The 18,337-nt window shown below is 43.4% G+C and overlaps 1 protein-coding gene across 2 annotated transcripts in view; it reads left to right on the forward strand.

Annotated features, from left to right (window-relative positions):
- LOC129712752 (membrane progestin receptor gamma-B-like) overlaps positions 1–15,395 on the forward strand; it is a 77,637-nt gene extending 62,242 nt beyond the window's left edge. The window contains exons 6-9 of one of the 2 annotated variants that reach the window (XM_055661456.1): positions 5,651–5,695; positions 7,581–7,677; positions 9,062–9,206; positions 10,840–15,395. In XM_055661456.1, the coding sequence (XP_055517431.1) occupies positions 5,651–5,695; positions 7,581–7,677; positions 9,062–9,206; positions 10,840–11,108 (556 nt within the window). In that variant the 3' untranslated portion in view covers positions 11,109–15,395. The remainder of the gene's footprint in view (positions 1–5,650; positions 5,696–7,580; positions 7,678–9,061; positions 9,207–10,839) is intronic. The other variant, XM_055661457.1, reaches the window with a different exon arrangement.
- The last annotated feature ends 2,942 nt before the right edge of the window (positions 15,396–18,337 follow it).

Below are 18,337 nucleotides of genomic sequence, written 5' to 3' on the forward strand. Positions count from 1 at the left end.
GTGAATCTCTGGAACTCTCTGCCACAGAGGGTAGTTGAGGCCAGTTCATTGGCTATATTTAAGAGGGAGTTAGATGTGGCCCTTGTGGCTAAGAAGATCAGGGGGTATGGAGAGAAGGCAAGTACGGGATACTGAGTTGGATGATCAGCCATGATCATATTGAATGGCGGTGCAGGCTGGAAGGGCCGAATGGCCTACTCCTGCACCCATTTGCTATGTTTCTATGAATTGGCATCCTCTAAACAGACCAAGTTGATTGACCTTATTCTCTCCTGTCCAAGAATGATGTGACCAGCACTTTGAGTCTTCCATTGGAGAATTGGCATAAAGAGCGGAAGAAGACCTGTTTGAACAGTACTTGGGACCATGTATGATTAATACTTGCTTGCATTTACCCCTACACAGCATGAAGGTTTGGTATAATTGGCTTGGCTGCAGTTCATTTTTAACATTTGGAATATTCCACTATTGGGTCTGGTTCATGTTAAACCTTTCAATTTTCACACATCCAGGGTGATGCCGCAGAGAAATAGCTCAGGGCACCGGATGATATTTATGCAGCACCACTGTCATAGTATTAGTATTAGATGGCCTCATACTTCGATGCACTCCTGTAAACAAGGCAGCAACACCAACGTTAAGTTATACGTCACCTATAAACATCCAATGATCACGAAAATGAAAATTAAATCAAAACACAGATGCTGGAAATCTGAAGTAAAACCAAAAATTGCTGGAAACACTCAAGGTGTAAGGTTTAGGTTTAGATTTGTTGTTGTCATGTGTACCCGATGTACAGTGAAAAGCTTTGTTTTGCATCTGTCCGAAAAGATCAGATATGCCATACATAAATACGATCAAGTCAAACTGAAGTATAATGGATAGAGCAAAGCGAAGTTACAGAGTGCAGAATATTGTTCTCAGCATTGTAGCATTTATTTCAATGCAAGGAGTATTATGAAGAAAGCAGATGAACTTAGTGCCTGGATCAGTGCAAAGTCCATTATGAGGCAGAGGTGAATTGAACAATACTCTATCTTATGGAATGGCCATTCAGATGCTTGTGAACAGTGGGGAAGAGGCTGCTTCTGAGTCCAGTGGCGCTCGCTTTCAATCTCCCGTACCTTCTGGTGGATGGCATCCATGGAAAGGGAAACATATATATATATTGGGGTTAATGGTAGATGTTCACATGTTTGCAGATGGCAGCAAGATTGCTGAGGGTGTGGGCTGTGATGCAGGCTGTCAAAGTATACAGCTGGATATAGATCAGCTACAGCAATAGGCGGGGAAATGGCAGATTTAATCTGAGCAGGTGTGAGGTGTTGCACTTTTGGGGGTTGAATGCAAGGGGAAAATATACAATTAATGGCAAGACCCTTGAAGCATTGATGTACAGAGGGATCTTGGAGTCAAGTCCATAACTCCCTGAAAGTGGCAACACAAGTAGATAGAATGATAAGGGAGGCACATGGTATGCTTGCCTTCAATGGTTGGGGCATTGAGTATAAGAGTCAGGAAGTTAGCATGCGGTTTTATAGGACTTTGGTCTGGCCACATTTGGAGTATCGCATGCAATTCTGGTCGCATCATTACAGGAAGGATGTGATGGTTTTGGAAAGGAGGAGGTTTACCAGAATGATGCCTGGATTAGGCAGTATTAGCTATATGAATTGAACAGATTGGGAATGTTTTTACTGGAATGCCATGGGTTGCAGGGGGACCTGGCAGAAGTGTATTTAATTATGAGAGGCCTAGATAGGGTAGACAGTCAGAATCTTTTTCCCTGGATGGAAAATTCAAATACTGGACGGCGAAGCTGATGAAGTTGTAGTTTGCCGCGCTCCAATTTAGTATTTCCCACAAGCACCAGCCTTCGCTCTGTTCAAAACAATCTTCAAACTTATGCAGTTGTGATCACTATTCCCAAAATGTACTCCCACTGAAGCCCAGGTTGCCTGGCCAGGCTCATTTCTCAACACAAGTCCCTTCTCGTGTTTTAGACTATTCACATAATGTTTCAAGAATCCTTTTTGGATAGACCTCACAAATTCTACCCCGTCCAAGCCTTCAGCACTGAGCAAGCCCCAGTCAACCATGAGAAAGTTTAAGTCACCCACGAAAGTTTAAGTCACCCACAAACCTGTTGCTTTAGCATCTAATGGTAATGTGTCTACATTTCTGTTCTACTATTTCCCATTTACTACTGGGGGGCCCTCTAGTTAATCCCATTAGAGTGCTTGCACCTCTCTTATGTCTAAGCTCTACCTTTGTGACGGTCTCCCTGATTAGTAGTGCAAATCCTCCACCTCTTTTGCCTCCCTCTCAATTACATCCGAAATATCAAAACCATGGACCATTGAGCTGCCAGCAGAGTCCCTCTCGAAACCACGTTCTTCAATGGCCTCCACATCACAATCCCAAGCACTGATCCAGGCACTAAGTTCATCTGCCTTCTTTTCACACAGAGAGTGGTGAATCTCTGGAACTCTCTGCCGCAGAGGGTAGTCGAGGCCAGTTCATTGGCTATATTTAAGAGGGAGTTAGATGTGGCCCTTGTGGCTAAGGGGATCAGAGGGTATGGAGAGAAGGCAGGTACGGGATACTGAGTTGGATGATCAGCCATGATCATATTGAATCATGATCATGATCCGGCTCGAAGGGCCGAATGGCCTACTCCTGCACCTAATTTCTATGTTTCTATGTTCATAATACTCCTTGCATTGAAATAAATACACTTCAACCCATCAGCGTTACAATATTCCTTCACCTCTCCCTGCCTATCCTTCCTTTACTGGTCCTAACCTCTAACTTCTCATCACTCCTTCCAATTTATGGCCTACTACTCTGGTTCCCACCCTCCTGCTAACATTAACTCTGTTTCCCCCTTGCACGATGATATCTGACAGGCTGAGTGCTTCCAATATTTGCTGATTTTATTCTAAGGTCACCTAAAATTCCTGCTTCAATCCTTCCAGGGCGGCACAGTAGCTTAGCGGTAGAGTTGCTGCCTTACAGCACTAGAGACCCTGGTTCGATCCTGACTATGGGTGCTGCCAGTACGGACTTTGTACGTTCTTCCCGTGACCGCGTGTGTTCTCCCCAATTGCTCCCACATTCCAAAGACGTACAGATTTGTAAGTTAATTGGCTTCAGTAAAAATTGTTAATTGTCCCTAGTGTGTGTAGGACAGTGTGTGTAGGACAGTGTGTGTAGGACAGTGCTAGTATGCGGGTCGCTGGTCGGTGTGGACCCAGTGGGCCGAGAGGCCTGGTTCCTGCGCTGTGCTGTGTCTCTGAACCGGTGATTCCCAACCTGGGGCCATATGGCCACAAAGGGGCCATGGCAAATTTCAGGGGGGCCACAGAAACATTTTGGGATTTAGGGGGCCACAGGTTCAATGAAGGGGGCCACAGAGCTACCACCCTGGTGCCTCCTAAATTTCAGTTCTAATCAATTTAAATCTATGTAGTTGAAATATTTTTGATGTTTGTGGAATAGAATAAAAGAGAATATATGTGCAATTAATAGACGCTGATATTTTTATGGAAGGTATTATAATATTGAAGTACTTTTTTTCCGCTAATATTGTCAGGGGGGGGGGGGGCACAGAAAAATTAAAAGATCCCAAGGGGGTCATGAGATAAAAACAGGTTGGGAACCACTGTCCTAAACTGAACTAGACTAGACTAGACTCCTGCAACCAGAGTGTCTGTTTTTTATTGTTGATATGTGCCTGAAGTCGTCGCATATGTCCTGTAAGCTGGCAATATATCCCGTATATCCTGTAAGCTGGCTATGTGGCTCAGCACTCTTGGCAATTCTTTCCGCAGTTGCAAACAAAAAGAGTTGTGACAAGAGGGATTTTCTGTCTGTGGAGGCAGGAAAAGTAGCCAGGATTTGCGATTTGCTGTTATCCCCTAACGCGGCCAAGTGAATGGACATTAGACTGGTGCAGACTATGGTGCCTTCTGTGACTGTGTAGTTTGTATTATACCAGCACACAGCTGGTTGTCAGCTTCATCCACCAAGTGCTGGCGCCTGGGGAAATGCAACACAGATAGCTGTTAAAATTTATAGATGTTTTTAATGGCGCAATTCAAAGTCTCCCAGACAACAATCAGAGCTTCAATCTCGATTGTTGTTGCCAAGGGAGTGGTAATTGTGAGTTTACTGTAGCTAATGTTTAAGATGATTTATATTAATTTAATGCTGGAGTATTTGTCTTTGAACGGAATCCCACTGTGATTAGCGTAAATATAAGCACACTTATAACAGCGTAGAAATGTTACAGCACAAAAGATGGCCATTCGGCCCATTGAACCTGTACCATCTCCTGGTAGACTAGGTGGGTCAGTATCATTCCCTCTCTCTCCGAATTATTCACAACCCTGCTTGTTCTTTCTCAACGTACTTTACCTGACCCCCTCATTCACAAATGTCCTCTATTCCTCGTGTGTCTATCCCATTATTAAAGCATCTGCAGGAAATTGTGTAGGAAGGAACTGCAGATGCTGGTTTCTACCGAAGATGGACACAAAATGCTGAGAGAAAAAGAACAGGTGACGTTTCTTCAGACTGAAAGGAAATTGTGACATCTACTGGCTGAATGTGGCACTGCAGATTCTTCATTACATGGGACACATCCAAAATTAATTTCAGTGCAGAATGCACTGGAAAGCAAAACATGGCTGCAGCAGAGAAATGATCAATTAAGATTTGCTATTGCCATTCTTTCATCATGAAGTCGAGTGTGATTGTCCATCTGGTGGGTCCTTTCAGTGGGTCTTGAGACGGCTGAAGAAATCGGTTTTAGAGCCAAGAAAGGGTGGTGGGTGTTTGGAACGAGCTGTTGGAGGAGGTAGTTCAGACGGGGGGCTATTGCAACATTTAAGAAACGATTAAACAGGTGCATGGATCGGACAGGTTTAGAGGGTTATGGGCCAAACGCAGGCTGGTGGAACTAGTGTGGATTGGACATGTTGGTCGGTGTGGGCAAGTTGGGATGAAGAGCCTGTCTATGACTAAGACTCATAGGGGCGATGGAATCGTGGTGTAAATATAATTTACATTGTTAGATCGTAAGGAAGATCCTTGAGATGTATATTAGACCATTCACCACATCAGAACTTTTGAACTGGACAAATATTTTTTTAAGTGTATTTGTGACATATTCTAGGAAAGACTGCAGCCAATTTCTGCACAGCAACATCCTACAGATAGCAGAGATGTGAAGACTAGATCACCTGTTGTTGGATGTTGGAAATATTCCCCTGGACACCATGGAGACCCAACAGGTCTACTTTAAAATGGTGGCCATGTGTTCTCCTGAAAGGCCAGATGCCAGTTATCAGAATAACTGAAATAACAATAGATGCAGCTGTACAACCCTCCCCAGTGCTGCTCTGTGCACCACCCTACCTTACACTCCCAGGTGGGGCTTAAGATCGAGTGATGCCCATTTACTGATATCAGGCTCCGTTAACAAACGCCTCAAGCCTCGTCACGTGGACCTGCTTTGGATGACGATGCTGGCTCTTCATGTTGTCTTTGTCTCTAACACTGTGTATAAAGTGCCGCTCTTCCCACTTCCTTTGTTACTAACACAAAACCTGCCATTTCCTTCCCTTCACTGTCTTGCTTGGCTTAGGCTGGGATTGCCTTTCATCCACTTTAACTGCAGCATCACTGAAAGGTAAGCGACTGCTGAACAAAAGTAAGGTCGGAATCGTGATTGTGGCTGTTTTTGTGCAGATTTCTAACGTCCCTTGTTGAACCCGCCCAGTGAACATTTTCCACCTCTATTCAACATCTTCCACTAAAACAGCACAGGGAGCATATTGGAGTGTGCTTAATATTTTTTTGAATCAGTATACGGCGATTGCCATTTTGTTCTCTATTCCAGGATTCTCTACATTCCGCTTCTGAGCTCTCCCACGTCTTATAAAAATCCCACACCACAATCCTGATGTCCATTTCATGAGCTCCCTAGCCCAACCAAGCACACATGATGACATGATGGAGAGCCACATGTGCACCCACTGAGCAAGGCTCCCGGCACAAGATGTTGAGTGTTTGCCCTTTGGTCCAGGCTTCACTGCTTCACTCCCTGGCACTCGGCTGAGGTGACACGGAGAAGGCAACGGACTGGAGACACAAGGAACTGCAGATGTTGGAATCTTCAGCTTGAGACAAAGTGCTGGAGGAACTCAACGGACCAGGCAGAATCTGGGCAGGGAAATGGACAGATGGCGTTTCAGGTCAGGACCTTTCTTCAGACTAATTAGACCAGTCTGGAGATGGGCCCCAACACAAGACGTCTAATCAGTTTGAAGAAGGGTCACAACCCAAACAAAACCCGTCTGCCTATTTCCCTCCACAGACCCATTGAGCTCCTCCGCCAGTTTTATTTTGTCTAACAAGGAGAGCCTGCCAAGGCTGGGATACTCTGTAATTCATTGCATTGATTCCTTCAGAGCCACAGGGGGCAGGTGTAGTCACCTGGATGTCTGGGTTGTACCTGAGCCTATCGCCTCATCTCCTTGTCCACCTTGCGCCCGATGGATGGAGAGAAACGTCCGCCAGTGTTCCCACTTCTGATCACTTCATCGCGAGCTCTGTAGAAACATGGAGGACCGTAGGATCGAGCTTCGTCACCTTGACCCTTCTTCCCCTCAGCAGTTACAAGCCTCAAAATCCAAACTGTCCAGGGGAACAGTGTGCACCTGATGAGTTGCAGGTCACATTACAAGTTCCCTCAATGAGTCAATGAGCCTGAAAAACAGGAATGGTGTATATCAGACGGCAGAGTGAAAACGAGACACAAGGAACTGCAGATGCTAGAATCTTGAGTAAAGCACAAAGTGCTGGAGTAACTCTGCAGATTAGGCAGCATCTCTGGGTAGTCTCCATCTCAACGGCATGAACATTGAATTCTATAATTTTAGGTAACAACCCCCTCCCTTTCCACCCTCTCTACCATTCCTGTGTTTACTGCCCCTCCCTCCCCCACCCCCACACCCATTTCTCCCACCCCCCCCCCCCCCCCCCCAGACAGATAGATGGATACAGGTGAGGGGGGGGGGGGAGGGGCTTTGGCTTTACTCCTCTTCCATCTTATCTCACACCCTTTTGTCCCCTTTTCATCTCTAGCCAAATATCTGCCAATGCACCCATCCCCCCCCCTCACCTGTATCCATCTATCTGTCACTTGCCTGGCTTTGTCCTGCCTCTTTCCCAGCTTTCTCCCTCCCTCTACAAACAGGCTGAAGAAGGATCCCGACCCGAAACATTGTCCGCATACGTCCTGAGCCGATGCTGCTTGACCCCGCTGAGTTACTCCATCGCTTTGTGTTTTGCCAAAGTGAAGTTGTTCAACCAATCGTGAATTTCATCCCAGTTCACAAGATGTTCTGATAGAGGGCGAAGAAAGAAGGAAATGGAAGTGAGAGAGAAGGTAGCTGAAAGTTCAGCAGCCATTTCCCATCAGACCACAGTGGCCACAGCAGGCTGACTATTGGGGTTTTGGCGGGAGCGAGCTGTCTTTGCGTTACCTCCACTAACAATGGCTCTTGTTTCAGGTTTCCGGAGCAGGAAAGTCCAAACATGAGCAAAGTCTTGCGAATCGTTGCGTTTGCTTACCCATATTTCTTTGACAACATCCCGCTGTTCTACAGGGTATGTTGACCACTGTGTGGTGTTATTAATTGTGAGGAATATTTTCTGTGTGGTGTTTGGTTTCCTGTGTTTCAGGATACACTGCATATTAGAAAGTGCCAACATACCTTGATTCTTTAGATTTTGTTTTTTTTTTAGTTATTAGAGATACAGCATGGAAACAGGCTCTTCGGCCCAACAATTCAACGCCGACCATCGATCACTAGTTCACACAAGTTCTCCGTTATCCCACTTTCTCACCCACTCCATACACACCAGGGACAATTTACAGATGGCCAATTAACCTGCAAACCCACCCGTCTTTGGGATGTGGGAGGAAATCGGAGCACCCGACGGAAACCCACGCTGTCAAAGGTTTAATGTGCAAACTCCACACAGACAGCGTCCGAAGTCAGGATCAAACTCAGGTCTCTGGCTCTGTGTGGCAGCAACTCTACCAGCTGCGCCACTGTGCCACCCTTTCCACAGCTTCAATTTGTTAATTCAAGTGCAGGGAAAAATTCTCCCCTTTGCTGCAGAAACTAATATTTTGGTGAGGTGCGGGGAAGATTTTATATTCTTTTACAAAATAAGTATCTTTGCCAAGCTTTATTTCCCGATGCATTTTCTCAAAAATCATATTATATGTGTTTTATGACATAGGAAGAGGCCATTCGTCCCCTTGAGTCTGTTCCAGCCCACAGAGCGATTCCATCCACCTCATTCCCCAACATATTCCCCTGCAACTTATTCTCCCTCACATCCGTATGAGCTCCGTCCTGATTCACCCAGCCACCACCTACGTTAAAACCGGCCATTTACCATAACAACAAGCACCCCCATTTTGTAAATTGATTACAAGTCCACGTTTGCAAACTGCATGAATAGCAGGATTGATTCTTGCAGTTCTTTGTAAACTGTGAACATGTAATAAAAGCTCCTTGTTAAGGAAAAAAAAACACATCATGTTGCCCATTGCCAGGTGTTTAAACAGCATCATAACCAGCTGGTGAATTCAGTATCATTGGGAGAACAAGGCAGGAACACATAATTAAAAGCTGGGATCAAACTGTAGCTCTCTGCTAGTTAATGTCTGCCATCCTTTCATTCAATTTGGGACAAAGCTATACAGAGCTTTAGGTGTTTGTATATGGATGTACATTGTGGAACTAAAATACTTACGTACATGTACTATACACATATGTTCATAATTATAGATACATACGTACATAAAATATATGCATACTTTAAGATAGATAACAATGGGGCTTGCAAGCTGCGGACATGGACAATTGCTTGTTTGTGTGTTGACTGGGCTCTGTGTTACTGTAAGCATGCCCTGAGGTTATTCTCCACAAACTGTGGTGTAACTGATTATGTTCCTGTCATGTTTCCCTCTGCCCAGCTGTTCATTTGCACAGGAGAGGGATGTGCCCACAACGAGACAATTCCGATCCACTACAGACACGTGACACTTGCAATGCTGACCGGATTCTTGTTTGCGACTCACTTACCCGAGCGCCTGGCTCCAGGGACGTTTGACTACATTGGTGAGACCATCAAAACCTCAATACCATTCCCCTCATACTGTTACTGACGAGCCACTGCGTTGCGGACATACAGATCCAGAAACCAAACTTAGCCCAGCCTGAAATTGAGTTTTTTCTGGATTAGTTTAGCATATTACAGTCACATGCACCGAAGTATAGTGTAAAACTATTTTGTTGTGTGCCATCCAGTCAGCTAAAGATTAGACATGATTCTCGGTCAGTGTTTACGTTTGCAATTTATATGTTGACAATATAAACATTAATAACATGTATTATTAATAAATGCATACCACAAGGTCCAAAACAGGGGAACATACTAGAAATTTATAATTCAGGTTCCTGGCCAGGACTGATTAAAAACCTTTGTCAATCTACCCTAGTGATCCACAATGGCTGCCTGAAGACCATCCACTGGGTGATACTCAATTTATGGTCAATTTATGGTGAGGTAGATTGAGCAGTTTTCCACCACCAATTTTCTGGCACCAATGGTTCCAGAGCTCTGCTGGGTTATCCATTTTGATAGACCAACAGTGGTCACGGCCTCCGAGAGGAGCCGAACGGTACAGGGACGGTCTGCCTATGCTGCCGGGGGGGGGCGAGCATTGGTGCTGCCAATCCATCCTAACCCTAACCCTAACCCTAATGCACGGTTAAGGTTAGGGTAGGGTTAGGTCTGAATCGGTCTGAAGATGGGTTTCGGACCAAAACGGTGCCTTTTTCCTTTGCTCCATAGATGCTGCTGCACCCGCTGAGTTTCTCCAGCACTTTTGTGTACCTTCCAGCATCTGCAGTTCCTTCTTAAATAATCCATCCTTGGAATTGGGCAGAGGAATTCTCCAGGCAAAGTCCATTCTCTGCCTCCTTAACCCACAACGCTTCCACCAAGCAGTGCTCAACCAGCTGAGTGAGGCTGGTCGGCAATAATCATGGTCATAAGTGATAGGAGCAGAATAAGGCCATTCGGCCCATCAAGTCTACTCTGTCATTCAATCATGGCTGATCTATCGTTCCCTCTAAACCCTCCATTCTCCTGCCTTCTCCCCATAACTCCTGACACCCATGCTAATCAAGAATCTGTCAAATTCTGCCTTACAAATATCTATTGACTTGGCCTCCACAGCCTTCTGTGGCAATGAATTCCACAGATTCACCACCCTCTGACTAAAGAAATCTCCATTCTCCTTCCTAAATGCACGTCCTTTTACTCTGAGGCTATGACCTCTGTTCCTAGACTCTCCCACTAATGGAAACATCTTTGCCACATACACTCTATCCTGTCTATCAGGAGGAAGTTTCCTTGCTAATCTTTGACCAGAGCTCATGAGAAACCATGAGGTCTAGATTAAGGACTGCCAGCATCACTCCTCTCACCAAGAGTAGCGCTGTGCAGCCCTCTCCGGTGAATCGGTACTGCTGGCAACATTAGGGTTGGAAAATGTGGCTTTCAGTACGACTGTCAGGTTGACCCTTGACCAGTTCATTCAATAAACCAATAGAACCTGCGGGAGATTTAGACATAAACCACTACCTACAATGTCTTTTCATGGATATAACATCAGTGACCTGCTTGCAAGGACACAGGGTGGAGATTGCATGCTTTGTGACAACCTCCTTTCTCAATCTCTTTCAGGTCACAGTCATCAACTGTTTCATATCTGTGCTGTCATAGGCACCCACTTCCAGATGAAAGCTCTTATCAAGGACATGACACTGCGCCAAGCTTGGCTTGCACTCCACGCACCTTTGCCTTCCTTCATGGACACCATTGGAGCGATCAGCCTTGCCCTCCTGTTGAACCTCCTCATCATTGCACTCTTCTCCCTGGGCTTGTACTGGAAACCAAAGACACCCGAAGTGAAGAGCCAACACTACTACACTGAGAAACTAAAGGTGGATTAGGATGGTGCACCTCTCCTTGGCCTAGCTGAAGAAGAGGCCAAGATTACTGAAGGGGAAACACATTTGGAAAGCCTCCTCAGTTGAATACTGTGACTGGTGAAGAGATGAAGTGGACAACTGTTCAAAAGGAATATAATTCCCAAATGAAATGGTGCCTTTAATGGGTGTACGGTAATCGTCAATATGCTTGGGCCTGGTGCTGTGGATATTCTGGTTACACCCTTATGTTATTTATTTTATTGCATTATAGAGTTGGTCTTGGGGTGAGTACAGGTCGGGTCAGTGGCCTCTGTATCAGTGTCAGTGCCCCTCTGTGCTGCTCCGTTAAAGGAGTTTAAATTTCTCCAGTCTAGGTCGAATTTCACATTGTGCCTTCGATCTCCAACAAATTTGATTAGGGTATAATATCCGAGATCAGGTTATGGAAGTTTAAGTAAAAGACATCCTTTGGTGTAGTTGAATCAACGGATGTTCTTGTCAGTGTGTGTTCTATGAGGTATTTAAGAACTAATTATCATATAACTCTATGGAGAACCAGGCCATTATCATTGTCAGGCTGTAAACTTGAGATAACTGACCACATTTAAAGAAAACAATGTCTTAATTTTCCCCTTCACCTGTGGCCTTTGGCCCGGTTTGGCCAGGACCAGATTTGATGGAGTCATTTGCAAGAGATAAAGTCGGTAGAGGAAGACTGAGAGGTTCAGGGAGGGAATTTCAAATCTTGGGATCTTAGCGGTTGAAGATATGACGGAGCTGAAGATTGATTTTTATCAGGAGAGAAGCTTGTTGGAGATACATCGAGATCTCAAAGGTTTCACATGCCGGAAGAGGTCATGAAATTGGAAGGGGTGAGCCCATTGGGGAACTTAAAGTGGTGACTGAGAAGTTTTAAGCAAATTGAAAAGAAGGTTGATCTGCAACTAGCTGCATCTAAGGACATCCTTGTGATTGAGGCAGCGCAGTGTAGGTTCAAGAGATTGATCCCTGGGATGGCGGGACTGTCACATGAGGAAAGATTGAAAAGACTCGGCTTGTATTCACTGGAGTTCAGAAGGATGAGGGGGAATCTTATAGAAACATATAAAATTATAAAAGGACTGGACAGGCTAGATGCAGGAAAAATGTTCCCAATGTTGGGCGAGTCCAGAACCAGGGGCCACAGTCTTAGAATAAAGGGGAGGCCATTTAGGACTGAGGTGAGAAAACATTTTTTCACCCAGAGAGCTGTGAATTTGTGGAATTCCCTGCCACAGAGGGCAGTGGAGGCCAAATCACTGGATGGATTTGAGAGAGAGTTAGATAGAGCTCTAGGGGCTGGTGGATTCAAGGGATATGGGGAGAAGGCAGGCACGGGTTATTGATAGGGGACGATCAGCCATGATTACAATGAATGGCGGTGCTGGTTCGAAGGGCCGAATAGCCTCCTCCTGCAACTATTTTCTATGTTTCTATGATATTAATGCTTAAATGTTGCCTCATGTACCACCTTCCTAGATCTCTAAGGTACTCCTAATGTTTCTTGTGGTTTGTGTTGTTGTACATGTGCCTTTACTTGGCCTTACGATCCTTAGAGTGACCTGCTGTTATCCAGAACAGATTATTTAATTTAAAGTTACAGAAAGCAATTGTTCTGCCTTCCTTGAAGACGGTGGAGGAGAATTCTTCCTTTTGCCTGGTTGGAAGAAATTACTTTGCTTTTCACATGAAGGATATTGAATATAAAGAGGTTCTGAAAGATCAGGACCATGGTTTATTTGAGCACAGTGACCAGATAAATATTCCCCTACCACCAGCTCTGAGGTATCCTTTTGTTAAGAATACCTTTTCTATTTGTATGTTGTGATGTTTAGGTAAAATATATTGACCTACATATAAACTTTCCTTTGGTGAAGGTAGTCGGTCAAAGTTGAAACTGTAAATAGTTTGTTATCACCAAAATGTACTGTAGTTAGGAGTGGGTGCCTAGGAGTTTATTCAGTGTGGCACCAGAAATGGGGACCTTGGTATTAAGGGAAATCTAGATAATCAGTGATTGAGCTCTAGACAGAGGAGATAAGAGGAGTCATCAAATGTTATTTTTTAATCATTCTTTCTTGGTGTGAATATATATGAACAAATGTAGCATTAAGGAACGTCCATTAAGAAATGGAGGTTCAACAAAAGTAGGCACAAATCTTCTAAAAATGTTTATGTTGCATCAGGTTAGACAGGAAGATTTAATTGCAACTTTTCCGACTTCTAGAGTTTGGAACAGTTGTCATGTAGGAAATACTGCAGTCATTTACTGTAGCAACTTCATCAACACCAAGCAGAAAGTTAGAAACACTTCACATATCGCTCAATATTTTATCTGGGAATACAATCTATTCACTTTGAATGGGAATTTAGTGTTTCGTAAAAGTGATGAACAAAGCAATTTGACTTGTGCACATGAAGGCTTCAGATGCTAATGTCACAAGGTCCAGCTCCACTCCACTGACATAGGTGACAGATCAGCAGAAAGCTAGATGAGATCCATGCTCCAAACTCAAACCAGTGAGAATCCTGGTGGGGATTGGACCTCAAAATATGATATAATATTCCATTGAAAGGTCAGGGTTTTCATTATCGTAAGTCAAAATCTGTGACAATCTTGTGCGTTCAGGAGAGAGTCTGCAGGTCTAATTTCTTTTCAGCATGCACTGAAGCTTGCATTTTCAATTGCCTAATGTTAAGATCAATCTCTGAAGGTCAAAGCATCCAACCTTCAATGATTGATTTGTTTTTATGGTCGTAAATGTACTTACAGGAAATATCATTTTGCAATGGGTTCCTGGATGCCTTTGGTTGCACCTTACTTAAAACAGATTGAAATGTTGTACAGGTACTTGTTGTTAAGATGATGTTGAAGGGCAGAATGGCAGGAAATGGGCTAATGCAGTGAGAGGCACATTCAACATAAAGGATTCAGGATAAGACCTTTTTTGCACAAAGAATTGTAGAATCCATAAGGAGGGATACATAAGGAATAAAGGCATAGATTATTTTCTAAATGGGGAGAGAATCCAGAAATTGGAGATGCAAAGGGACTTGGGAATGAGTGTTGGTGCAGGATTCCCAAAACGTTAATCTGCAAGTCGAATCAGTAGTAAATAACGCATACGCAATGCTAGCATTTATTTCAAGAGGGCTTGTATACAAAAACAGGGATGTAATGCCGAGGCTCTATAAGGTGCTGGTCAATCAGCATTTTGAATACTGTGAGCAATTTTGGGAAGGATGTGCTAGGTCTGGAGAGGGTCCAGAGGAGGTTTAAAAGAATGGTCCCAGGAATGAGCGTTTGATGGCACTGGGCCTTTATTCGCTGGAGTTTAGAAGAATGAGGGGGGACCTCATTGAAACGTACAGAATAGTGAAAGGCTTGGATAGAGTGGATGTGGAGAGGGTGTTTCCATTAGTGGGAGAGTCTAGGTCATAGCTTCAGAATTAAAGAACATTCTTTTAGGAAGGAGATGAGGAGGAATTTCTTTATTTGAAGGGTGGTGAATCTGTGGAATTCTTTGCCTCAGAAGGCTGTGGATATATTTAAGGCAGAAATAGATAGATTCTTGATTAGTATGGGTGCCAGAATGGGGTTAGGAGGGAGAGATAGATCAGCTACGATTGAATGATGGAGTAACTTGATGGGCTGAATGGCCTAATTCTACTCCTATCTTACGATCTTATGATAAGTAATCCAAGCAGAGATTTTGCAATCCTTAAAGCCAGATGAAATAGGAAGTCTGGGAATAAAGGGTTACCGGAACAGAGGGAGATTATAAAACGATGATCACTCACCACATGGAGAATAATAACTAAGCATAAAGATGGCTGATTGGAATCTTCGCCTGTCATAATCTTGAACATTATCATGTCTAGAGGTATATTCAATGTTTTCAACAGATACATTATCCAATATTTTAAGCCATGGTAGACTTTTTGATTCTCACGTGCCTTAAAAATGAAGTGACAGACTTAGAGCCTGAAAAACAATACACAAATAACACATTTGCTTTTCAAACAATTTTCTGTTATTAATATATCTTAAAGGTACATATTGTTGCTTTTTATAAAGAGCATGGTGCTGTCTGGAAGAAATGATAGGAAACTGCTAAAAGGGCTACTTAACTGGAATAACGAACACACTGTGAGAAATGTACTCATGAGGAATGTTACTTTTTTACCATTGGGTATTTTATGTTCTTTGAAATAACCATTGTTCCCCCTATTAGAAACACAGACAATTGATTAAATAAATCTGTCCAGCGCTTCCCCTGCTGATCAGTATAGTCTAAAATCTAAGCTTGTTTTAGATAATGAACCTTTACCCTTCTGAACAAGTGGAGGTGAAAGCCCGGAGGGTTAACCCAACAATGTTGTGGACAATGGTTTAAAGACTGTAGACCCATCAAATAGTGACTGCAGTAACAGTGAAAGGAAAGATATCAGATTAAGATGGTAAGATCTAGCAATATTATGATATGCTCTTTGCAAGATCAAGTAATTAAGGGCTTTGGTGAATTGGTACAGAAGAGGAGATGAGGATTGTGGCAATTATTTTAAATGGGTAGGGGAGGGGGGGCAGGCTTGAGGGGCCGAGTGGTCCACCCCTGTTCCTATTATGTTATAAATGCATGAGAGTATAACATATCTCAGTTGAGGTTCACTTATAGCAGTCCACTGAAAGTGACAAAAGACTCATTCAGTTCAAGCGCAAATTGATTTGGGCAAAATCGATGGCATTATAAGTGATGGCCACAGCCTACGAATGAATTACAAACCACCTTCCTTCAATTTCTTGATTCCCAATGTGCTCAAAATACCACCTGTCTTAGCCTTGGATAAAATGCATCGAGACATCACATCCCTCAAGGGCATTTGTCAAAAACTCACAACTATCTGAGTGTCGCAGAGTCATAGAGCTGTACAAACAAAAACAGGCCCTTTCCGCCCAACTGGACTATATCAACCAAGTTGGCTAACCGAGCCAAGCCCACCGTCCCTCTTTGAGGGAATGTCTCCTTACCCCAGTGGCGACTGGCTGACTATTCCCACATTCTCCCTTATTCCTAAACCACGGAAAGCAGTTTCTCACCATTTTGTTGGTGACTCCCTCTCAAAATTGTGAGTGATTCAATGAGTACTTCTCATTCATCTAAATCCAAGTGATTATTGGACTATTCCACCTGTTATCTTCTCATTCCTGCACGCCAGAGACAATTTGGGACCAACTCACTGCAAAAGTGCCATCAATCCTTACAATCAGGTATGTGACCTGTCTATTTTTGATATTGGTTGAGCAGGAATCTTAGTGGTTCCCTTCCCCTCTTCATAGTATCTTTGACATCCATCTAAATATTCTCTGCAGCTATCTTCTACCCCCAGAAACACAGCACACCATCAATACGAGCAGCATACTTGTCTGTGTGCTCAACTAGTTAATCGAGGCTGGAAGCCATTTGGTGTGGCTCGTAGAGCTGCTGCCTCACAGGTCCAGTGACTTGGCTTCAATCCTGACCTCCAGCGCTGTCTGTGTGGAGTTTACATGCTCTCCCTGTGGCTACGCTGGTTACCTCCAGGTGCTTTGGTTTCCTCTCATAACCCAAAAACCTGTCATTCTGTAGATTAATTGGCCTCTGTAAATTGCCCCAGCATGTAGAGTGGCAGAACCTGGGGAGAATAATAAATCTGGGACAATGACATTGTAAATGGGTGCTTGATAGATGGTACAAACTCAGTGAACCAAGGGCGCTGCACCTCTCTGTGCACTACTGTCATTGCAGACAAATAGGTGCTGGTACGCATATCAATTAAGCATCAGTTTCATTTGTCAATAAGTTATAATCCATCAATATACACCCCTCTTCTGTTTTGATTTTGTGAACAATTAACTTTTAATTTAATAAACTAATAACTAAAAGCATGCGATCAGCATTCTAAATTTATAACTCTAACATTTTTTTAAATGTAGTTCTTCACTTTTCAGAGATGCTGGTACACTATACTGACACATACCGCCACAAAACAGTACTGTCTCCATGACTCTATCACATTTCAACCAGAACTTGAAGGGAAAAAATGCACTTTTTGACTGTCCCTGTGACTTGGTTTCAACTTACCATTTCATCCATGGAGATGCCAGGTTCGTGCAGGAGTGCTGGTGATCTTGCACAGTGACCTGCTGGTGTGTTTATAGAGTGGGAAGCCTGTCAGACCTCACACTGCAAGCTCTCGTAAATCTCATATAACGGAATCGAGGGATATGGAGAGAAAGTAGGAACTGGGTACTGATTTTGGATGATCAGCCATGATCATATTGAATGGCGGTGCTGGCTCGAAGGGCCGAATGGCCTACACCTGCACCTATTTTCTATGTTTCTAGGACTGCTGTAACACATTGTCTCAAAGTCACCTACAAAGTCACTCCCAGAAATATTAAAGTCCACTTCTGTGTAATGGTCCAAACTTAGATCAAACTTTTGTAAACAAAGATTGCTGGCAATTTTCTGACTTTTGTAACTTTTTTACTTTCATCTTTTAGTAGAAGCACCTTGAGAGGAAGCACTTCTATGCATTTTATTTAAAGCATGTCTGTGAAAATAAGCAGCTTATTTGTATGTTACTTTTGAAGTCTCTTGTTACATAAAGTATCCGTAAAAACATTGAGCCTGTCACCATGTGATTCTCAACACATTTATTTTATGTGTCTAAAACATGAGATACTCATTGTAAATGTAAGAAAGAATTTGGGAGAAATGGCATTACCCTGACAGTGGTGGGATTGTAGACCTTGCTATTACAGGGAGTAGTTTGATGACAAAAGATGAATGGATTTGATGAAGAATGTATAAGGAGAAAAGAAAGCCTTGAAAATTCTACAGCACGTTACATTAACTCAGGGCATGCAACTTTAAAAAAAAAATGTAGTCACTGCTGTTATGTAGGAAATATTAGCAATTAAGTTGTATATAGGAAATTTCCACAAACACCAATGCAATAAACGTTCGACTTATTCTTTTGTAATTTTTGTTGAGATGTGAATATTTCCAAGACCACTAGAAAATCTTCCCGTTCTCCTTTAACACAGTGCAGTGAGATATTTTACATCCACTTGAATCAGCATGCATAGTTGACGGGCCTGTCCCACTTGTATGTCATTTGCGCGTCATTTACGCAATATCATTTACGTGTCACGATGCACGACACGC

The sequence above is a fragment of the Leucoraja erinacea genome, chromosome 33, assembly GCF_028641065.1.
Source record: "Leucoraja erinacea ecotype New England chromosome 33, Leri_hhj_1, whole genome shotgun sequence".
NCBI lineage: Eukaryota > Metazoa > Chordata > Chondrichthyes > Rajiformes > Rajidae > Leucoraja > Leucoraja erinaceus.